Genomic DNA, 20,901 nt, shown 5'->3' with positions numbered 1-20,901 from the left:
TATGTGTGCGCGTTCGAATGATGATCGTAGAAATTGAACGCGCGGGTGCATTTTGTCATTTTCTTTGCCACTACATCACACGTACAGACATGCTAGGGTTTGCATGTGCACCAGGGTAGGAAAATTAGCGGGAAAATTACCAATAATTTTTTTAATTGGATTTCATCTCACGTGCTTACGCCTCCTAGTTCGTTCATGACATCATTGTGTATATTTTGCTGCCTCAACAGAAATCCAATTTCATGCAATTCAAATAATAGAGTTTTAGATTGGCTTTTTTTTCCACCCGCAAACGGCAAACGTGACCACGTTTTCATCGTTTTCTTGTATGTTACTTTATTTATTGCAAACTTTCATTTCACAAACATTCTTTTGTTTTTCTACTGCTTGGATTTTTTTGCGATTCCTTTTCAGCTATTTAAGAGAATTTTTCACTGATCAACTGACGTTACACGCTTGCCGTGAACGTCAATCTAAAACTCTCCAATACATGGTCTATGCATCACGTGAGTAGGATTTGTAGGGACTCCTTTGATTGGAAGGGTTTTATAGATTCATTAAAGTCCCCGAGGGTCGAGTCTGCATTACAGTGCATTGTGGGATTGTATGGGGTTTCAGGTCAGATTCGTGTACTCTACATCACATGTAATAGTGTGTAGGGCATCCCTTGATTTGAAGGGTTTTGTAACATTCATTACTTAAGAAACAATTTTTCTACAAAAATTTCTTAATTATTTTATTGTTGATATATATATTTTTTAACAACATAATGATTATTACTCTCGTGTGAGTAAATTATACTTTGCAAGAGTAAATTCTAACAAATGAAACAAAAGATTATGACCTTGCGAGTTGACTCTATATAATACATGGATTGTTATCTTGAATCAACTTTTTATCACTATATTATTGTATCTTATCTCTATTATTATTGATGTATATACAGTACATATTCACACTAATTTATTACCAGAAAATATCTATGCTCCTCTCCTCAACCCCTCCCCCTTGAGTAGGAATGCTCCCCCCACCCCACCCCCGATACAAACAAAACAGTGGCATTCCAACACAGTAACCATATATATTTACAATATGTTGCTAATTCTAAACACTCAGACTATCTGCACAACCCAGAATCCCTCTTGAAGCAGTTTTTGATATTCAATGAATTTGGTAGTTGCAAGCTGCCGATTTAATTTTTTGTTGTCGTCAATCAAAAATAAAAAGACAGTACCTTTTATGTTTTTGACTGGCGGCAGTGAAAAACTAAGTTCAGACAAACCAATAGATGAGGGATGGAGCGCCTGCACACAGGCTAGCTGAATATTGAGAATCTTACTAAATCAACAGTAAATCCCTATCCATAGGAAAGGACATTTTGAATGATATATTGTTATTAATGAGTTGGTTGGTCATGTTAACCAAGTAAAATAGTTTTCGCTTGGTCATACCTCATTTCTGGCTCAATGTTACTGGTCAAAATGACCAGTAAGGCAAAGATTTGATGGACAAGTTTCTAATTCTAGCCAGACATTGTCAGATGACCAGCCATTACATTTCAACTTGATTGGCAATCACCCAACAAACTAAACAAACTGATAAAAAATAGCCATACGGGGGGTGGCGGTTTGTAGAGTATTAGCTTTGTTGCTTTCCCAGAAAAATATTGGCATAAAATAAAATTGTCTGAACAGCCCCCTCTCCCCAACTTTATACAAAGAACTTCATTGCTTGTTCTGTGTTAGATGAATCCAATATCAAACTATGATCATCCTCAAATGCAGAAAAGACTAGGTAGTACTACTGCTATGACTAAGTTGGCCTATGAAATAGCTTTGTGTGTACAATATTTCTTACTAAGGAGAGGCACGTTTTTTATTTGGGTGGAGGGGGGTGGGGTGAACGCTGGGGATTCAGAGGGGGGTCCACTCAAAATTTGAACATTTCTGGAAAGTCAAACTGTGTTATTTTGAAGAAGGTTATTTCCTTAGGGTCATGAATTTCATAATAGGTGAAAGGTGGAGAGCTACAGCCATTATTTAAATGTTTACTGCGAATCCCCCAGACCTCCCCCCAATAAAAAACGTACCCTTCTTAATTTGAAATAGTAGAGTGCATAACATATGTCCATGAAAAACTTTGTAAGAAAGTGCAGAAATTGCAAAAATTAGTAAGTTCAGTAGGCCTCAGTAGAGTGCAAACGTTTAATCCGTGAAACACTAATTACTAAATAGTACAAAATAGTGCTAATAAAACAATAGAAAACAATGGAATTTGCATGAAACTGTGCTATTTAGTATTACTAAAGTTTCACGGTTATATTGCTTGCACTCTAGACCCTAGACCTATGAAACTTTGCACCAATTCGTACAATTTTGTTAGTTGACTTTTCCACAGATATATGGTATGCACCCTATAACTATAACTGTTAATGGTAATTTGGTAAGCATTAAGAGAACAAAAAAATATTCATTTAGAAGACAATCCCTCCCTTCTAAAAAGCCTTAAATTAAATATGGGGTGAAGAATTTGTTTTGATCTTCAAGATTATGCTTGTATGATACATGGTTCAAACATAAAATAAGAAACCACTTCCAAGTCCTTTCAATCAATTATTCTTTGGCCTAGAACTGCAATAATAATAGCAGTAGTCTTATTTTAAATGCGAAATAACCCAAGTCTAGAAATGAAGTTGTCAAAATTCTAAATTTTCCTTTCTCTGGTCTGTAATAAAAATTTCAATTTTTTTTCATGTTGATGGTTTGAGCTCTGTTAAAGGAAGTGCAATGTGAATGACAATATAGTGCATACCATATTATATCTGTGAAAAATGTTTGATTATTAACGCAATGAGAATATCAACGCAATGAGAATATCAACGCAATGAGAATATTAACGCAATGAGAATATTAACGCAATGAGAAGTATACTTTGACCTACAAGATTAATTTCAGCCACAATGTCGATGCTCTTGAGGAAGTGTACTTCCTAGGGAGATAAGAATCACACTAAAGGAAAGTCCAGTTCGTTAGCCAGGCAGACCTTGAATCATTATTAAAAGTGGACAATTGCTTGCCATTTTTCATTTCTTGAAAACACAAGGCAATAATAACAATAGAGAAACGGTAACGATATACTAAGTTTGGAATTTGTTGTCCCATTTTCGTAGCTCATTCATTTGGCGACAGACTTTTCCCAACTTGAAATATTTATCAGCCAAATCAGACATCTTGAAGAAATTTCATATTGGAGAAGCCAGTGTCTTCAGAGATGGATTTAACACAAGGTATTGACTAGCTATTTGAATATGAACAGCAATAGATCATTTTGCTGACATGGCAGCCATCTTGAATTATGGGCGTGGCGGGGTTATTTTTTCAAATACTAGTTTCGGTGTTTCACATAATATTGTTCCAACTGCTTGCAAATTCCATTCCATTCCCTAGGGAACATTTCACCCTCTTACTTTTCAACGTGCTCAACTCTAGCATGGATTTTCAGGAGTGATTGGCTCCCTGTTTAAAGAGACAATTTTGTCCAAGGATTTTTTGACGCGGAGAGCTGTAAGTCGTGCAGAGGGGTTGTGCGACCAACATTCTGACATCAGCTTACCCATTACTCTCAATGTCTGAAATGCATATATCAATATAAACATATGAATATAAAACATAATATGAGAAACTTATAAGGAAGGTGAAACTTATAAGAGAGTGGAAAAATATGAGTCAAAACTTATAAGGGAAGGCATTTGGGGGGGGGTGGAGGGAAGGAAGACTGAGGCAATAGCCCACTTCCGAGATATGCTTTGCTTGTCCCAGGGAGGGGGGTTCTCTTGCCAGTTTATGGTAGGGATGTGCCACTGAGCCTACTGAACCCTGTTCCTCTTCCAGAGTAAAATCGCTGAAATGCATACCCTGTTCCAGAGCAAGATAGCTGTTCCAGAGAGGAGAGAGGGTGATTTCATATACCCTGTCCCAGAGCGGCAAGATTTTATATACCCTGTTCCAGAGTAGAATCACTGAAAACCATATCCTGTTTGGGGGCACGTACCCCGTATAGCGAATATGAGGGAATACCCCCCCCCCCCCCCCCCCCCCCGGGCACTTGTCACTCACAAAGGGTTTCAGTATGAGGCTAAATGCTCAGTCATTCGTGACAGGCGGTAAGAATTAATTTAATTTAGCACGTAGCCTCATACTGAAACCTTTGTTGTATCTCGGAGGTGGGCTATTGCAGCAAACTTTTTAAAGATAGTTGTAACCCTCCCCCTTTACTCAGTAAGAAATGGATGACCCTCCTGTTGAGCAAACAAGGAAACAGCTTTCATAAAAGTAACACAGTATGATCCTCCATGAAAGTTCAAATTTTTACTGATAGAGTGCTCGCACTAAACCTGTGAAACAAATACTAACTTTTTAGTACTAAATAGTGATGACTAAACAATAGGAAACAAAGTATTCTGCATAAAATAGTACTAATTAGTACTAATTATTGTTCACGGGTTTAGTGTGTGCACTCTAACATTTTTGAAGCTCAAGAAAAAAGCTGAATATTCCGGAGCATCACACTTAATAAATGAATGGCTGTTACACGTTTCAACCCCCTTATCAGTTTCTGATAGACATGACTAAATAAAATAGATAAATAACTTTTATTTAAGTGTCTAGTTGTTCTAGTGCTTTCGCACTAATTGGGGACTAACTTACACACACTACCACTTTTTTTAATATTCTATGCAAACAACACTCAACTTGCATGTTGATTTTTATGGAGGGAGGAAACCGGAGAACCCGATAGATACACAGTGGTGAGAGACTATTATTATTGTTGTTGTTGTTATTATTATTCATAATGTATTTGATGTGACATTGGTTTCGTGACATTACGCCAAGGAATTCGCTTGTAATGAGACATTAAACCATTATCATCATTACTTTTATCATTACAATTCTCATGCCTACCTCATCTCTGCGCCATCTATTTGGAATATCAGGTCTTTTCCTGTCAATTACCACTACTTTCTTCATGTCCTCAAAGCTTGGATCATTGGGTACAAGATCATAGTATGGTACCTCGTAGTCTTCACAAAGACCAGTTTCTACACAAACAGAACATTAGGTTAGGTTGTGTTTGTACAGTAGGTAAGGTTTGAAATCAGTGAAGATGTTGTTGTAACATGAGCAATGCATAGTTAACTCAGCCGGACCAACAATCAGGGTCATCAGATAATTGAGGAGAATTTGTCAACTTCAATCTACAAATGGTTAGACCTTCAAGTGGCTGAGACGACCGTCTCTCCACACTTTATCATTGCTAACCAATATTGGAGGGACATAAAAGAAACCCTGGCAGTGACACCCTCAGTGCTTACACTTCATACTAACCATCTCTCATGATGAATTGCATCAAATACATTCTGTCAAACACTAATTTAAAATGCTTTACAAATGTTTTATAAAGCTTTACCACCGCTTAATAAGTCATATTTGTGTTACTGGTTTGACAATGCCCTTAAGTAATGAACTCCGGGGCGACCGAAGCATACATTCGGGGTGACTGAACTCTCGGGCGACTTAGCCGGATTCCTATGAAACAGGAAATAGCTTCCCTTACAGAGCAGGTTACCCAGTACATACAAAGAAAAATGGAATATATATTATACACTTATTTCAATAAAGTGAAAAGCTATAAAGCTGAGACCGACAAGGATTATGAGTAGATTCATTTTACATGTTCAATCGCTTGATAACTGTTCATGGACTTGCGAATCTTTTACCGGTTACAGTCTCACCTCTTCTGAGTATCATTGAGCTGCAGTTTGTATTAAAAAAGCTTTGTATATATATATGCTTTTTTGATATGAAAAGTTTCCCATGATGCTCAGTGATCTCAGCTTTCTAGGTTTTTGGTGACTAACTTTATTCAAATAAGTGTATACATAACTCAGCTCTACCCCTAAGACATAACATTGACTAAATGGACCAGAACCTCAGGGCACTGCCGCACACACATACACATACATACTTTTATGCATGGGCTTTTGTATGTTGAACCGGCACATCTCGATGTGAAGCTGGTTGGTTTTAACATTAATAATGTGTATACAAATTCATTTGGCAGCACAAAGTCCATGCATAGAAGGATGCAAATACACTGTGGTCATATTTAACCAGGAATAAAACGTGGATATAATGATTATCATTTAGGTTGCAACCAACAACATGTACATTTCACTGACAAAACTTCATGACAAAACTGCTGTTGCTCGAAGTGAGGAGCATAGTACACTCAAACAGCCCCATCATGCAACATTCTGCAACTCCCAAACAATGTAGGTTCCCTATGTGTATACTTACCATCAGATATACATCGCCTTGCAATTTCCCATAACACAAGACCAAATGAATACATATCAGCCATTCTATAAGCATCAAAGCTCTTAGAGTCCAGTGTATGTGACAGAACCTCAGGGCTCATGTATCTCTTCGTACCAACCCTGGTATCTGATTTCACATCTATTGATTTAGAATCTTGTATATACTTGACGGCAAGTCCAAAATCTGCTATACAGCACGTCAAGTTCTCTTTAACCAGTATATTTTTGCTTTTAATGTCTCTATGGGCAATCATGGGTTTGCCTTGAGTGCCGCGGATTTCCGCATGCAGGTGTGCAATCCCTGCTGCCGCAGAAAATACTAGTTTACCCATGACCTTTTTAACCAATCGGTGAATTCGAAGAAAGTCATATAAAGAACCAAGGCTGTGGTAATCCGTAATAAGATACATTTGTGTAACTTGACCTATGCCGATAATATCAGAAGCAACGAATCCTAAAATGCTGTCATGCCGTAGAAGAACAGTTTGGTATATTTCTGTTTCCCTCATCCAGGATGTCTCGCAGTGCGACAAGAAGATTTTGACAGCTACATCTTCGCCATGCCATCTTGCTTTCCATACTTCACCGTAACGACCTTTGCCAACACTCTGGATCAATGTTACCTGCTTTGCAATAGTCCTTTGTACCTAATGACAAAAAAAGATACATCTAAATGATCTCCTCCAATAAACATATTGCAAAATTAATTGCCATGTTGCTAAAGGCCCTGTTACAAGTTAAAACATTTAGCTGAAACTTGTGTGCAACGGCTTTGCAAGACAAGTTTCAGAAGGGTGTTACACAGCGCAATTTAGGCTTTGTGAAACTTTACAAAAATTAGACTTGTGCAACTGAAATATCGTAGAAATAGAAAAATAGTTTATAAGGACTTATTTTGAAATTTTTTGACTTAATATCCACTAGTTGCCCCTCAGTCAACCACTTGTTTGCCCCCGAGTCAGCTCACCCACTCCCCTCCCCCACAGTGAAAATTGGAATTTCCAAGGGGTGGGGGGCCAGAGAAAGAACAAAATTACAGTCGAGTTTGTATGGAAGAAAATTGGAATTTCCAAGGGGTGGGGGGCCAGATAAAGAACAAAATTACAGAGTTTGTATGGAAGAAAATTGGAATTTCCAAGGGGAGGGGGGCCAGAGAAAGAACAAAATTACAGAGTTTGTATGGAAGAAAATTGGAATTTCCAAGGGGTGGGGGGCCAGAGAAAGAACAAAATTACAGAGTTTGTATGGAAGAAAATTGGAATTTCCAAGGGGTGGGGGGCCAGATAAAGAACAAAATTACAGAGTTTGTATGGAAGAAAATTGGAATTTCCAAGGGGTGGGGGGCCAGAGAAAGAACAAAATTACAGAGTTTGTATGGAAGAAAATTGGAATTTCCAAGGGGTGGGGGGCCAGAGAAAGAACAAAATTACAGAGTTTGTATGGAAGAAAATTGGAATTTCCAAGGGGTGGGGGGCCAGATAAAGAACAAAATTACAGAGTTTGTATGGAAGAAAATTGGAATTTCCAAGGGGTGGGGGGCCAGAGAAAGAACAAAATTACAGTCGAGTTTGTATGGAAGAAAATTGGAATTTCCAAGGGGTGGGGGGCCAGAGAAAGAACAAAATTACAGAGTTTGTATGGAAGAAAATTGGAATTTCCAAGGGGTGGGGGGCCAGAGAAAGAACAAAATTACAGTCGAGTTTGTATGGAAGAAAATTGGAATTTCCAAGGGGTGGGGGGCCAGAGAAAGAACAAAATTACAGAGTTTGTATGGAAGAAAATTGGAATTTCCAAGGGGTGGGGGGCCAGAGAAAGAACAAAATTACAGAGTTTGTATGGAAGAAAATTGGAATTTCCAAGGGGTGGGGGGCCAGAGAAAGAACAAAATTACAGTCGAGTTTGTATGGAAGAAAATTGGAATTTCCAAGGGGTGGGGGGCCAGAGAAAGAACAAAATTACAGTCGAGTTTGTATGGAAGAAAATTGGAATTTCCAAGGGGTGGGGGGCCAGAGAAAGAACAAAATTACAGTCGAGTTTGTATGGAAGAAAATTGGAATTTCCAAGGGGTGGGGGGCCAGAGAAAGAACAAAATTACAGAGTTTGTATGGAAGAAAATTGGAATTTCCAAGGGGTGGGGGGCCAGAGAAAGAACAAAATTACAGAGTTTGTATGGAAGAAAATTGGAATTTCCAAGGGGTGGGGGGCCAGAGAAAGAACAAAATTACAGAGTTTGTATGGAAGAAAATTGGAATTTCCAAGGGGTGGGGGGCCAGAGAAAGAACAAAATTACAGTCGAGTTTGTATGGAAGAAAATTGGAATTTCCAAGGGGTGGGGGGCCAGAGAAAGAACAAAATTACAGAGTTTGTATGGAAGAAAATTGGAATTTCCAAGGGGTGGGGGGCCAGAGAAAGAACAAAATTACAGAGTTTGTATGGAAGAAAATTGGAATTTCCAAGGGGTGGGGGGCCAGAGAAAGAACAAAATTACAGAGTTTGTATGGAAGAAAATTGGAATTTCCAAGGGGTGGGGGGCCAGAGAAAGAACAAAATTACAGTCGAGTTTGTATGGAAGAAAATTGGAATTTCCAAGATTCAAAACAAAGTTAACCCCATTTTAAAACCAAGTAAGTCAAAAGAAATCAAGATGATAGTTTAAGTGGGTGGTTAAGTATAGATAGACCAATGCATTGGTTCTTGAAGGTTTATAAGGTCAATGCTATTGTATATCAAATAATAACAGTATGTAGCAGATTTGGAAGGTTTTGATTTCAATGATAATCTTCTTTGTCTTTATAAGAGGTATCATAAAAAAGATTTTCAAAGTTACTTTGATGAGGAGTTAGTAAATATATATTATTATATAGATATCGATGAAATACCAGGTTTTCTCTAGTGTCGAAAACTTGATATCTTTCACCAGTGGAAGATACCATATCTTTCACACGTGAAGATATTGCTGGTTTGAAAAATTAGAAAGTTCTGTGATCACTCCCCTCGGTGTATTTGAACTCAATACTTCATTAAAGGGTTTGAAAAATTAGAAAAATCTGTGATCACTCCCCTCGGTGTATTTGAAATCAATACTTCATTAAAGGGTTTGAAAAATTAGAAAGTTCTGTGATCACTCCCCTCGGTGTATTTGAACTCAATACTTCATTAAAGGGTTTGAAAATTTAGAAAGTTCTGTGATCACTCCCCTCCGTGTATTTGAACTCAAAACTTAATTAAAGGGTTTGAAAAGTTAGAAAGTTCTGTGATCACTCCCCTCCGTGTATTTGAACTCAAAACTTAATTAAAGGGTTTGAAAAATTAGAAAGTTCTGGAAAAAAAACTCTGTAAATAATAATCTGAAAATGATTACCCAAAGATTTCTTCGCTGAATGAATGTCTGCACTGTGAAAACGATAAATTTTTGGCATACCCTAAATACAAGTCAGAGTCTAAGCCCGGGGTTAGGAGCATGCCGAGATTTTCGGGTAGTACATACTTAGTTAGTGTTACAGGAAGTACATATAACCTTAGGTCAGGGCCCATTTATCTCTGTCATGGAGATCCACCCTACAATGATGTTTATAAAAGATTTGAAGATAAACTTGAATGGCGAACAGGAAATAGACCTTGAGGTCTTGTAAATAATGCATGATTACTGTACCGAGACAAAGAATTTTAAAGACAATTTTTTTTCTTGATTTTCAGCTTTAACAGAACCCCAAAACCTACAACTTGTGGTCCAAATTGGAAACCTGTCTATATAACCACCCAAAATAAAATTTGTGTGTGTGTGTGTGGGTGTGTGTGTGGGGGTGTGTGTGTGGGTGGGTGGGTGTGGGTGTGTGTGTGTGTGTGTGTGTGTGTGTGTGTGTGTGTGTGTGTGTGTATGCGTGTATGCGTGTATGTATGTATATTCTGACAGTGAGAACACTTGAACCATGAACACTTTCAGCTTTTTAGGCTATTATTTTCTGGACTTTCTAGTGTTTCAAACCATGTAAAATGACCCACTGAATTCAATTATACCAAGTGATCCAAATAAATCTTATTTCCAATTGACTGGTTCAAGGGATGATTATTTTACAGTATACTTTTTTAAGTGACAAAAAAACTCAAAGTGTTCATGGTTCGCGCGACCTCCTCTAATACAAAAGCATTCAAATTATTCATAACTATGGTCAGTGGGGCAAGAGGTTTCACTCCCATCAATGTGATCCTGTCAGTAAAAATAGGCTGTGTTCCAAGTGATGAATGAAATAAACATGAATAGAAAAATACCATATGCCCTTGGAGGGACACAAGCCCAGGTCTTTTCAGCATTCTAGTCTGATGACTGTACTACAAGGACCAACCGCACTGAAGTTACACAGCCAGAATATGAAATATAGGGCAACTGTGGGGGGCCCAAAAAGATATTTTTATATTTTCTCTAAGAGAAATTTGAGCAATGTGAACCTTGGTCAGCATCTAAGGAGAAGGATTACTGGGGATTGCAGCCAGTAGAGTTGGAATAAACATAAACATTACCCCCATTTAACAACTAGACTTTTTATCTACTTATAGGGCTTACAATATCAAGCCAGAAATTGGAACTCCTTTCTCTTTTGAAATCCACCTTTTTGGCGCTAGCCGTCACATGGTATAAATTGTGTCAAATTGTGTTACGGTCACCAAGAAGTTCGGACATTGTTCTCAGATTTCCGTACAAATGTACTGACTTTAAATGAACTATTAACTTGGTTTGTTTAGTTAGTTCTCTAAATACAAGTAAAATATCACTTTTCTAAATATCATTTTTCATCATTTTTTGCTGTTAAGATAGCTAACTAAAGAAATCTATCTAAATTTTCTCTCTAAACTCAGTGAATTTGTATGGGAATCCGAGAATGATGTCCGAACTTTTTAGTGACGAGATGGCTATCGCTAAAAAGGTGAATTGAAATCTTTGCCTTTTCAGTCATTTTGACCAGTAATGTTGAGCCGGAAGCCAGGTAGGACTGAGCTAAAGCTAATTTGGCAAGCCTAAGCCCTGAACTTATGAAATTAGTGTGCGGCATTTCTTGCCGAAGGCGAAGTGAATATCGGGGAATATTTACCGAGACACGAGTCTTCAAGCGGCAAGGTAAATATTCTCCATATTCACTGAGCCTGATACGAATTACTGTTTTAGCATATACCAACTTGTGTACAGAGTAACTTATTTTTATATAAAATAATTCAATAAAAACAAACAAACAGAAACTTTTAGTTTGTGTGACAAATTCATGCAAAACGTTTAGGCCATACTTTGTTGCCTTTTTAGTATTGATAGGAATAACATTTACTTTCACTTTTTCAATTTCAAAACCATTGCCGGCAGATGCCATTTTGTTGCTGACTCAATATTCCAAGATTCAGAGGTGAATATAGTACAATATTCACCTCCAATTAACCAATGAGCGTGCGCATTCTTAAGAAGTACATTGAAAATAAGCCATAGGCTTTCCATCAGACATACTCGCCATTTAAATGTTAATAATAGAATATAGAATGTTAAAATGTACAATTATTGGCAAAATAAATGAATACTGAATACTGTCAGAATACTGAATATGTTGATGTAAGTATAATATAATGATAATATAATATAATATAATTTATTTATATAGCGCTCACAAAAAAATACAATAGGCTTTATAAGGCGCTTCACAAAAAAATACAATAGGCTTTATGAGGCGCTTCACAAAAAAATACAATAGAATATTTACAATAGTTACAAAATGCTTACCTATTGATTATAAATAAAATGTAAATATTTAAAAGATAAAACTAATTAATAATTGCAATATATAAAACAAATCTAAGTCACATAGTCTTTAAATATACTTCTTCTTATTAAGAAAAAGAGAAAATAAATAGGTCTTAAGTCTATTTTTAAAACTAGCAACTGTTGAACTTAAACGAAGTATGGGACATGTCCACATGGACTACAACTCTATCCATGCTCCATTAAAGCTATTAAATAAATAAAAGAAATAAATAGATAGGTCGTACTAACCAGTAACGGAAGACCAGATCCACTGCCGGAACTTTGGTCAAAATAATCCTTTAGTGTTTCCCCTGAACTGATGAATGTGCTGTGCCGATCGTATGTAAAGTGGGACGGTATCCTCCGTCTCATTTCTCTAAACCTAGTAAATGTAAATATCAAACAGTGATCCTAATGGCTGTTTTTAGAGGGGGCATTGCTATTGAATGTGCTGTGCCGATCGCAATTAAAGTGGGATGGTAATCTCCGACTCATTTATCTGAACCTTAGTAGCAAATGTAAATATTCAACGTTAATGATAATTTTCAGGGAGCAATTTGGGGGGGGGGGGGGGGGGGGGGGGGTGGTGGCTATCACTCATTTCTATGCTGATCATACACCAAATGGAAATATTGTGACCAATTCAAATAACTATTGTTCTGCACTGACTAGCGACTGACTAGCTTCTCATACGTGAGATAACGCTTTTATGTTTCTACATGAACACGAGGCTAGTCAGTCACTAGTCAGCATAATGAATAAATATTAGGATTTAGTATACAGTCAATTCAAAAAACGTTGTCGTCAACCTGCTAAAGCCTACGCGACTGGACTGAAAGGAATATGGGTAAAAATCACTGAAGCGGTTAAAAATATTTGTTCTGAATTAATTGTTCCCGCTAGTAATAAGATAATAATGGCGAGAAACAATCCATCAAATGCATGTCTTTGGGTTTAGGGAAAGAAAAACAAAGTAGTTATGATTCAGTTCACAATTTCAAAAATATGAAGGCATTAAAAAAAATTTCCTTAAACTCTTCCCGCTCGCCTACGAAGGTTTGTGCTGTAAACCAGGCATAACTAGACGGATAAAATTATGGAGTCAACTCGGCTTCAATGATTGCTACCCAGAGTTCCTTTCAGTCCAGTCGCGTAGGCTTGAGTTGGTCAACGACAACATTTTTTGAATTGACTGTATAGTTAAAGTATATCAAACGAGGAGGCTGACAGTAAGTGCCGGTCATCAGAAAAATGCCCAGTAAAAATGACCACTTCACTGGTAAATGATTCTCCTTTGCCAGACATTTGACCAGCCACACTTGGGTTTTGACAAGTCCAATATGCCTCTGGAGTGACAAATGACCTTGCTCATCGCAAAGAAATCTGCCTTGAACAAGATCTATTTGAAGGTTAAATGTTTCTTACCTTAAATATAGTACAATAAGGAAGACGACAAACACAAATGAGCATGCCCCTGCTGTAACAAACAGGTAGAAGTATTGTTTGGTTGCAACACTACTCTCTTCTGTGCTTGGCTCGTCATCTATAATGATCAATAAACAGCAACATTTGAAAAATTCCTGAACTTGGCAACACGTGTGAGTAGAGCTTGTTAGGTCTCTCCCTCAATAGCTGTTAACACAGTTGAGCACACCACCCCAACAAACCTGTGGTATTTTGATTAGCATATCATATCATCCAAGACTATCGGGTCGAGCTTTAGAGAATTTGGTAAGAAATTTACTACAAATCTTAAAGAGCTCACTACATTTTGAAAGATATCTTTGTTATACAAGGTATTTTGTCGTCTTTCTAACTTTGATCAAACACTATATAGCTTTTGGATGTATGAACACTATATAGCCTCAATAGCCTAGTTTTGATGCTACGCTCATAGAAATGCTGCTGGTTTGTCGGAGTGACGTGCTCAATAATTGGGATGAGAGCTATTCCAGGGTTCTCTAGTTTTCTTCCACTGCAAAACTAACAAGATTCCAATACAATAGCGCCTTTTTCAAGTTCCAACTTACCGCTGTGTTACTTGATTACAGACTCATTTACTCAGGCTTAGCCTTGCATCAGTGTCTAAGTATTCACAAATACCAACGGTAAAGAATGCACAACTTCAACAATACAAACACTTTGAACTCGACGGACCTTGATTGGAACATGTGAATATTCTACACAAAATCGAGGCTAAGCCTGAGTATATGAGTCTGTAACAAAGGAACACAGCGGTAATTTGGAACTCGAAAAGTGTCTATTTATGAATCAAACCCTAACTTAGATGAGTCCAGAGGTCATTACAGTTTAGCATTCTATGAAGAATACCATATGGCAACTTTGATCATCTTTGTAGTGTGGAGTAGTTTTGATACATTTGATATTAGGGTTTCCCAGTCTGGTCTGGTTATGAGAATTAGTTATACTATTTTATTCAATCAGTTTCAAACTTTTATTTAAACGTTACTAGTTATTCATCCTAACTATATATATTTTAGTATAAATACACAGGTAATTATTGAAAATCTCACATGCTGATTGGTCAAGAAACTCAGATTATCACAGGATATAATCACCTCCAGCGATAATCCAAAATGGCGGCCAGCCGCTTCGTTGCTGTTTCCGGGGAAAAATGTCTTTTTAATCTTCTTTTTTTCCCTTTTTTTGAAAGAATCATCTGTGTATTTATACTAAAACAATTATTCACCTCAGGCTCAGTGAATATCGGGAATAATAACCTCAACTTCGTTTCCGTTATTATTCCCCGATATTCACTTTGCCTTCAGCAAATAATTGTTAATTATTATTTAATCAGTTTCAGAATTTTATTTAAATGTTACTAGTTCTTCGTACCTAACGATAACGTAGTGGGCGGTAGAAAGGTGGGGTCCAGTTGATAGTTACACAGATCTTTTCCATTACAGCATAATAAAGATATCTTGTCTCTGTGTACGCTACTAGGGGTATTACATTGCATGTAAGACTGATCCTCCGGTGCCAAGCACCCCAGGGTGATGAGTTCATAACCATCTTTTTCTTCTATCTTCTTGTAACACTTGCCAGTGGTTGTGCATGTTTCGTTAACATGATCGCCAGGACAGCTGTGCTCTGTACATTTGCATCTTACTGTGTTTGATACTATAAGCAAGAATTATTCATTAAATTCAAGCATTCCAATGATGAAAAAATCATATTTCTTTAAGCTGAAAGGGACCAATTATTACTGCCAATTATTAATATATATTAGTATAATTTTTTGACTTGAATACAGATTTTTGTGTGCTGTGATTGGTTGGGTTACCAGCGATTATGAGATGATATATTGACCGATATATTCTCCAACCCAGAGGTTGATTCAGGGTTTGATCTGTAAGTTAGCCATGCCCTGACTTAGATCAGCCCAGAGGTTGTTTCAGGGTTCAATCTGTGAGTTACCCATGCCCTGACTTAGATCAGCCCATAGGTTGTTTCAGAGTTCTATCTGTAAGTTAGCCATGCCCTGACTTAGATCAGCCCAGAGGTTGATTCAGGGTTTGATCTGTAAGTTAGCCATGCCCTGACTTAGGTCAGCCCAGAGGTTGTTTCAGGGTTCAATCTGTGAGTTACCCATGCCCTGACTTAGATCAGCCCTGACTTAGATCAGCCCAGAGGTTGATTCAGGGTTTGATCTGTAAGTTAGCCGTGCCCTGACTTAGATCAGCCCAGAGGTTGATTCAGGGTTTGATCTGCAAGTTAGCCGTGCCCTGACTTAGATCAGTCCATAGGTTGATTCAGGGTTTGATCTGTGAGTTAGCCATGCCCTGACTTAGATCAGCCCAGAGGCTGTTTTAGGGCTTCATCTGTAATCATTTCGGTTTGGTTTCAAGCTGCTTCGAAAATCTGCTATTTTAATGCAAATGTCAAAATTTCACCATAAAAAGTCTGTAGCTCCAAGGAGCGGCTAGACTTAAGAATTGTCATGAAAATGCACAAACATCGATTCTAATCACTTTGAAACACATTTTTATTTTAGTATAAACTACAGTAGTTCCAATATGAATACCAAGTCTACCATGCCTGTAGACACACATCATAAATACATTAAAGCTAATCCCATAATTTTGTGCACAATGATTCTTGACTAGTTAATGTTGACTTTTTAAATTTTTTTGTCAACATGAATAATGTTAATGAGAATACCATAAGCATAAAGCAAGACATAACAAAGCTACAGGGAATCTTGTAATTACAGTTTTTTTAATTAGCTGAATTTGACTTGGTGCAATGTTTACCCAATTCAGACCGTTTTCCATTCCCAAGAGAATAATATTCTTTGTCGTATTCATAGTCATGTGTCTTCTCATATACAAATAAAAAATACCTTTGGGATTGATACATGATCTGAAATGGGAAAACATTGCATCAAAACGAATCATTGGGGCGAGTCTCAATGGGACTACGAGTCCGTTCGCTCTGCCCCTCATGTAGTTTGCGCGTATCCACTTTCTTTGGATTCTATTTTCTTTCTATTATTTATGTAATCTGCATGGAAGTCACTAATAAATAAATAAATTAATTAATTAATAATAAATAAATAAATAAATAAGTTAGGTCTATTAGTAAGAGAATAGGCCTGTGGTGGTTTGATCCCGGCCAGACCAACACTCAGGGTCTTAAAATAACTGAGGAGAAAGTGCTTTGTAATTACATCTGCAAATGGTTAAACCTTCACGTAGCGCGGATAACTATGCTAATAGTAGTCCTGTCTGTAATCAGATTAAAAGAGGACCATGATTTTATCAGTTGAATTACAGACCCGTCGAGTGTTATCATCTATACACAAACTTGGTATTTCTATTTATAAAGGCAGCCTTGAATTAATGTTGTTAATCTCAATCAACTGTGTGTGAGCCAAATTTGAATGCCAGACATATTCAGAAAGGAAACTTGTATCAGAAGTATTATAGAATCTACAAGCAATATGATGCTATTATTCTTAACATCTTGAATGACCGACAGCATACATACAGACAGACAGACAGAACAGACAGAAATCTTTATTTAACATGGTAAAAACATCAGTTACATCCTAAATTCAAATAAGTTAAAATTAAAACTGTTTGCCGTGTGGGTGTCTGATAACGAATAAAATTTGTCAAGTCCTTTTTTAAAATGATAGAGAGACTTTGAGAGACTGATACTTTTATCTCAAATTTTTAAACTGAATATTCAAATAAATAAATGAAGATCTTCTTTAATTTACATTAGAGACAGAAAGATATCGTACATGAAACAAGATTTTAAACGAGAGGTTAACCACGACTTGAAGGTCGTAACTACTGAACTGTTACACAACCTAAAACTGCAGAATCAAAGATTATATGTATTTAACAGTTCTAAATAGAATAGATAATCATCAGCATCCACGAGTACTGTTCACTGACTATATTTGACTTTTGATCAGTGAGAAAATAACTGAAAAGACTGAATTTTTTTGATACTTTTATGGCTTTAAATAATATTATATATTAACTTTTTCAAAACCAACAAAACACTCTTTAGACATAAATTGATGTCAAGAACAAATAAAAAACTCTTTTTTATGCTGTTTTACTTATATGAATATAAATAATAATGCCAATAAGAAAATAAATATAATCACAATTTCGACATTTACGATTAATTTTTGATCCAACAATGTTTATTGCAGAAGATATAACTAGCCAAAACTATTGTGAGCTGCGTCGGTGTTTTTTAATGAAACAGTAATGATAAAAGGGTAAATTTTACACCGTGAAAACATGAAATTTAAACTCACTGACATTTCTTTAATGTTTATTGCAGTTTTCAAAATAACGCCAACTTGATATCTGCAAGATATAACTGCTAAAATTTTGATTTTTTGCTTCTGTCAATCAAAAAGATTAAGTCGCTCGCAAATTCCAGTGGGCAACTGGAATCTATCAAGTTTGCGTAGTAATGGAAAGATTTTCCTGAACCTTCAGATATATTTATACATTAGTTTTTCATTTACAATAAAAATTAATAATTCTAACAAATGTTTGGCTTGCTATTTTTGAGCTTATTCTTGCCTCACATTCAAATACATTATCCATCTTTTTATTTTTTGATTACATGAATAATTATTTTAAATGGAACAAGGTACAATCTGGATGTCCCAAATGGTAGAACAAAACATCTTCATTTCCTTCAAACAATAACCGTGTGTAACAAATATATGTGTAAAAGTAAACAAAAAGATCCACCTATGAAAAGGTAATAAATATTTCATCTTATGTGCTAATATTCTAAGAAAATATCTAAAAGAAAAAGTGGAATCAGAAAAATCTATTTTTGTTATTAAGATGCTTGGAAAGGATTTTTGATTGTCTCGAAGCATGGTTTTCTAGTGTAATGATAATTCAAAGAGTAAATACAGACAAATCGGCTTTACATATGGAAGACCAATGAGATGCGAGGTGCTTTAATCAGCAATAGTATAATGATGTTGGACCAGACATGCGATGAGATAAAGGCCTTTTCAGATGAATGCAAATTACAGTCGAATAATACAGTCAAAACAGGTTTGTGCTCATGTGGATATGAAACTGATAAGACAAAACATAACAACCATAAAAATATTAATACATGCTCCGAACACCAGGATCACTCGATTTTAATTCATATTTTTAATTTAAGTTTGTACCTCCAAGCTATAAGAAAGGTTGTCCCTAAAAGGAAAAAATGTCAATTTTCAATAGTTGACATTTGTAGATAAGAGTAAATATGATTAGGAATCCATAATTTTCGAATTGAACCAGCCTTAATGTCTAGAATGAACAAAAATATTCGAATAGAAAGTCATAAAAGGGTCAAGCAATGTGACAATAGCTTGTTATTTTTAGGAAACAAAAATAGCTGGAAATTAGGTAATATAGATTTGAAGGAATCCTATGAAATGCCAATAAGGCTATGAAACTTCCTATGAATTAGGAAGCAAAATCATCATAAACTTTCTAGTCTGTCAAAATGAAAAAAAATATATGAATATCAAAATGTAAGAAATGTTAATTTAGGGCTAGGTTAAATCATTTTCTTTTGATTATTTTAATGTTATTTATTTTGAGAAATTTTGAGGGAATTAGTGACAATGATCAGGATACAGTAAAATAACCAGAAAATTAGAGAAAAATCTTATTTTTTATTTAAGAGAAATAAAGCCTGACTGTGTTTGAGGACAATAGAATAACACCTTGGACATAAAAACCTTTGGAGTATCACCTCAGAGGGAAAGTTTAAGCTTCTTAAAAGAAATAAATAGTAATTATTTTATTATAAGCTGGGAATTTATAAACAAGAAATGGTCTGAAACTCAGGATATTTTCAGCAGTAAAAAAAATATAATAATTTTTAAATTGTCGAACGCAGTTTGAACTTGATCTTCAACGCGTAACGTGAGATTTTGTGTGTTTTGAAGTATATTTTTGATTCTTTTAAATGGATTTTTAAATAAAACAAACATCATTTCAAAGGAAATTCAATAAAATTTCAGTCTTGAGCTAAGTGTTCTTTAGTGATTTTGTCTGTTGTCTGGTTTTGAAGGTATAGTTTTGTACTGCGACTCTTTGGCGACCGTCGACATCATTATGAAGAAGTTCATCAAAAATCACGAAGTGTTCCACAAATTGAACCGCTTTACCCACATAATCAGCTTTATTCTTACTAATTCATCTTCCAAAACAAGCAAAACGACCAACAAGAATCTAAAATGGTTAAAAATATTAAAATGTTGAGACAAACTCGTGTAATTCGAGATAACGTTCATTGTAAAGTAAGCAACTTCGACGCCAGCACACCGCAATTTTCACGCCTTTTGAGTTAATAATATGACTTTTACGGGTCTAAAGCGATTCACAAATTAACTGCTTCTTTTATCGGTGTTTTTGAGAAAAATAAGACCTTAGAAATTGCCGTAAAAGAGCAAGAAGAGTTCGCATGACTGCGAAGAATAACGTAGCTCTACAGAACGCATCGTCTAACACGAGAGTAACTTTGATATTCTCGAGCCCATTAGGACTTTATTTTGTATAACCTTCCATCCAAAAACCTATTAAAATATCCCGAATAAATCGCTATCTATCATAAACGAATAACTGTGTTCCCTTTTTAAATACGAATAGTACGCTTACTCGAGTTTCTTTAGACAAGTAGTGAGTTAACTATGAGGCAGGTGACCAAAACATGGCGCATTATTGTCGAATTTCTACGCTAGAATACCTACACAAACTACCAAAACTAGTCTCTAAAATCTTAAACCCAATTCGAGGCGATGTAGGCCACGTTAAACCAGAAGCATTGGCGATGTTCTAAGTCGAGTGGCGTCCGTGAAGTCAGCGAGGTTTTCATGTCGCCAACAGCATTCCTCACTGGCGCCATTTTGATATCACATACCGAGCGAGTATTTTTGAACATTCACACTTTCACTGGACGATTAAATCCAAAATTAATACCCTTTATAGACTCATACCTTGTAAAACAGCACAGAATGCGAGGAATATCAGAGCTGGACGTCCAAAGTTCGACATTTTTTGCAACAAACTCTCCACAAACTCTCGCCATCCATTTGTAAAGAGAGAGTGTTTTTAGGGGTTGTGACGTCGCTCTTGCATGATGGCGGCTGTCAGTCAAACCCACACCAGACACTCAAGCAATATCACTCGAGTCACCTTTGAACTGTATCAGATTAGCTGGAAAATGTAATAAC

At 36.3% G+C, this 20,901-nt stretch overlaps 1 protein-coding gene across 1 annotated transcript; it reads right to left on the bottom strand.

Moving 5' to 3' along the window:
- Nucleotides 1-709: 709 nt before the first annotated feature.
- On the bottom strand, nucleotides 710-20,823 carry LOC116303934 (bone morphogenetic protein receptor type-1B). The gene is made up of 7 exons (XM_089039868.1): nucleotides 20,665-20,823; nucleotides 15,012-15,296; nucleotides 13,581-13,698; nucleotides 12,405-12,537; nucleotides 6,357-7,023; nucleotides 4,962-5,098; nucleotides 710-3,628 (listed from the first exon to the last, which is right to left on the bottom strand). The coding sequence occupies exons 1-7, from the start codon at nucleotides 20,720-20,722 to the stop codon at nucleotides 3,485-3,487; spliced, it is 1,542 nt and encodes a 513-aa protein (XP_088895994.1). The 5' UTR covers nucleotides 20,723-20,823; the 3' UTR covers nucleotides 710-3,484.
- Between the last annotated feature and the right edge of the window lie 78 nt (nucleotides 20,824-20,901).

Source organism: Actinia tenebrosa, unplaced genomic scaffold (assembly GCF_029948245.1).
Source record: "Actinia tenebrosa isolate PJP-AT-01 unplaced genomic scaffold, QUT_ActTen_1.0 PGA_scaffold7__59_contigs__length_16204524, whole genome shotgun sequence".
NCBI classification, from domain to species: domain Eukaryota; kingdom Metazoa; phylum Cnidaria; class Anthozoa; order Actiniaria; family Actiniidae; genus Actinia; species Actinia tenebrosa.
The sequence above is the reverse complement of the archived record's forward strand: the minus strand, read 5'-3'. Positions and strand labels throughout refer to the sequence as shown.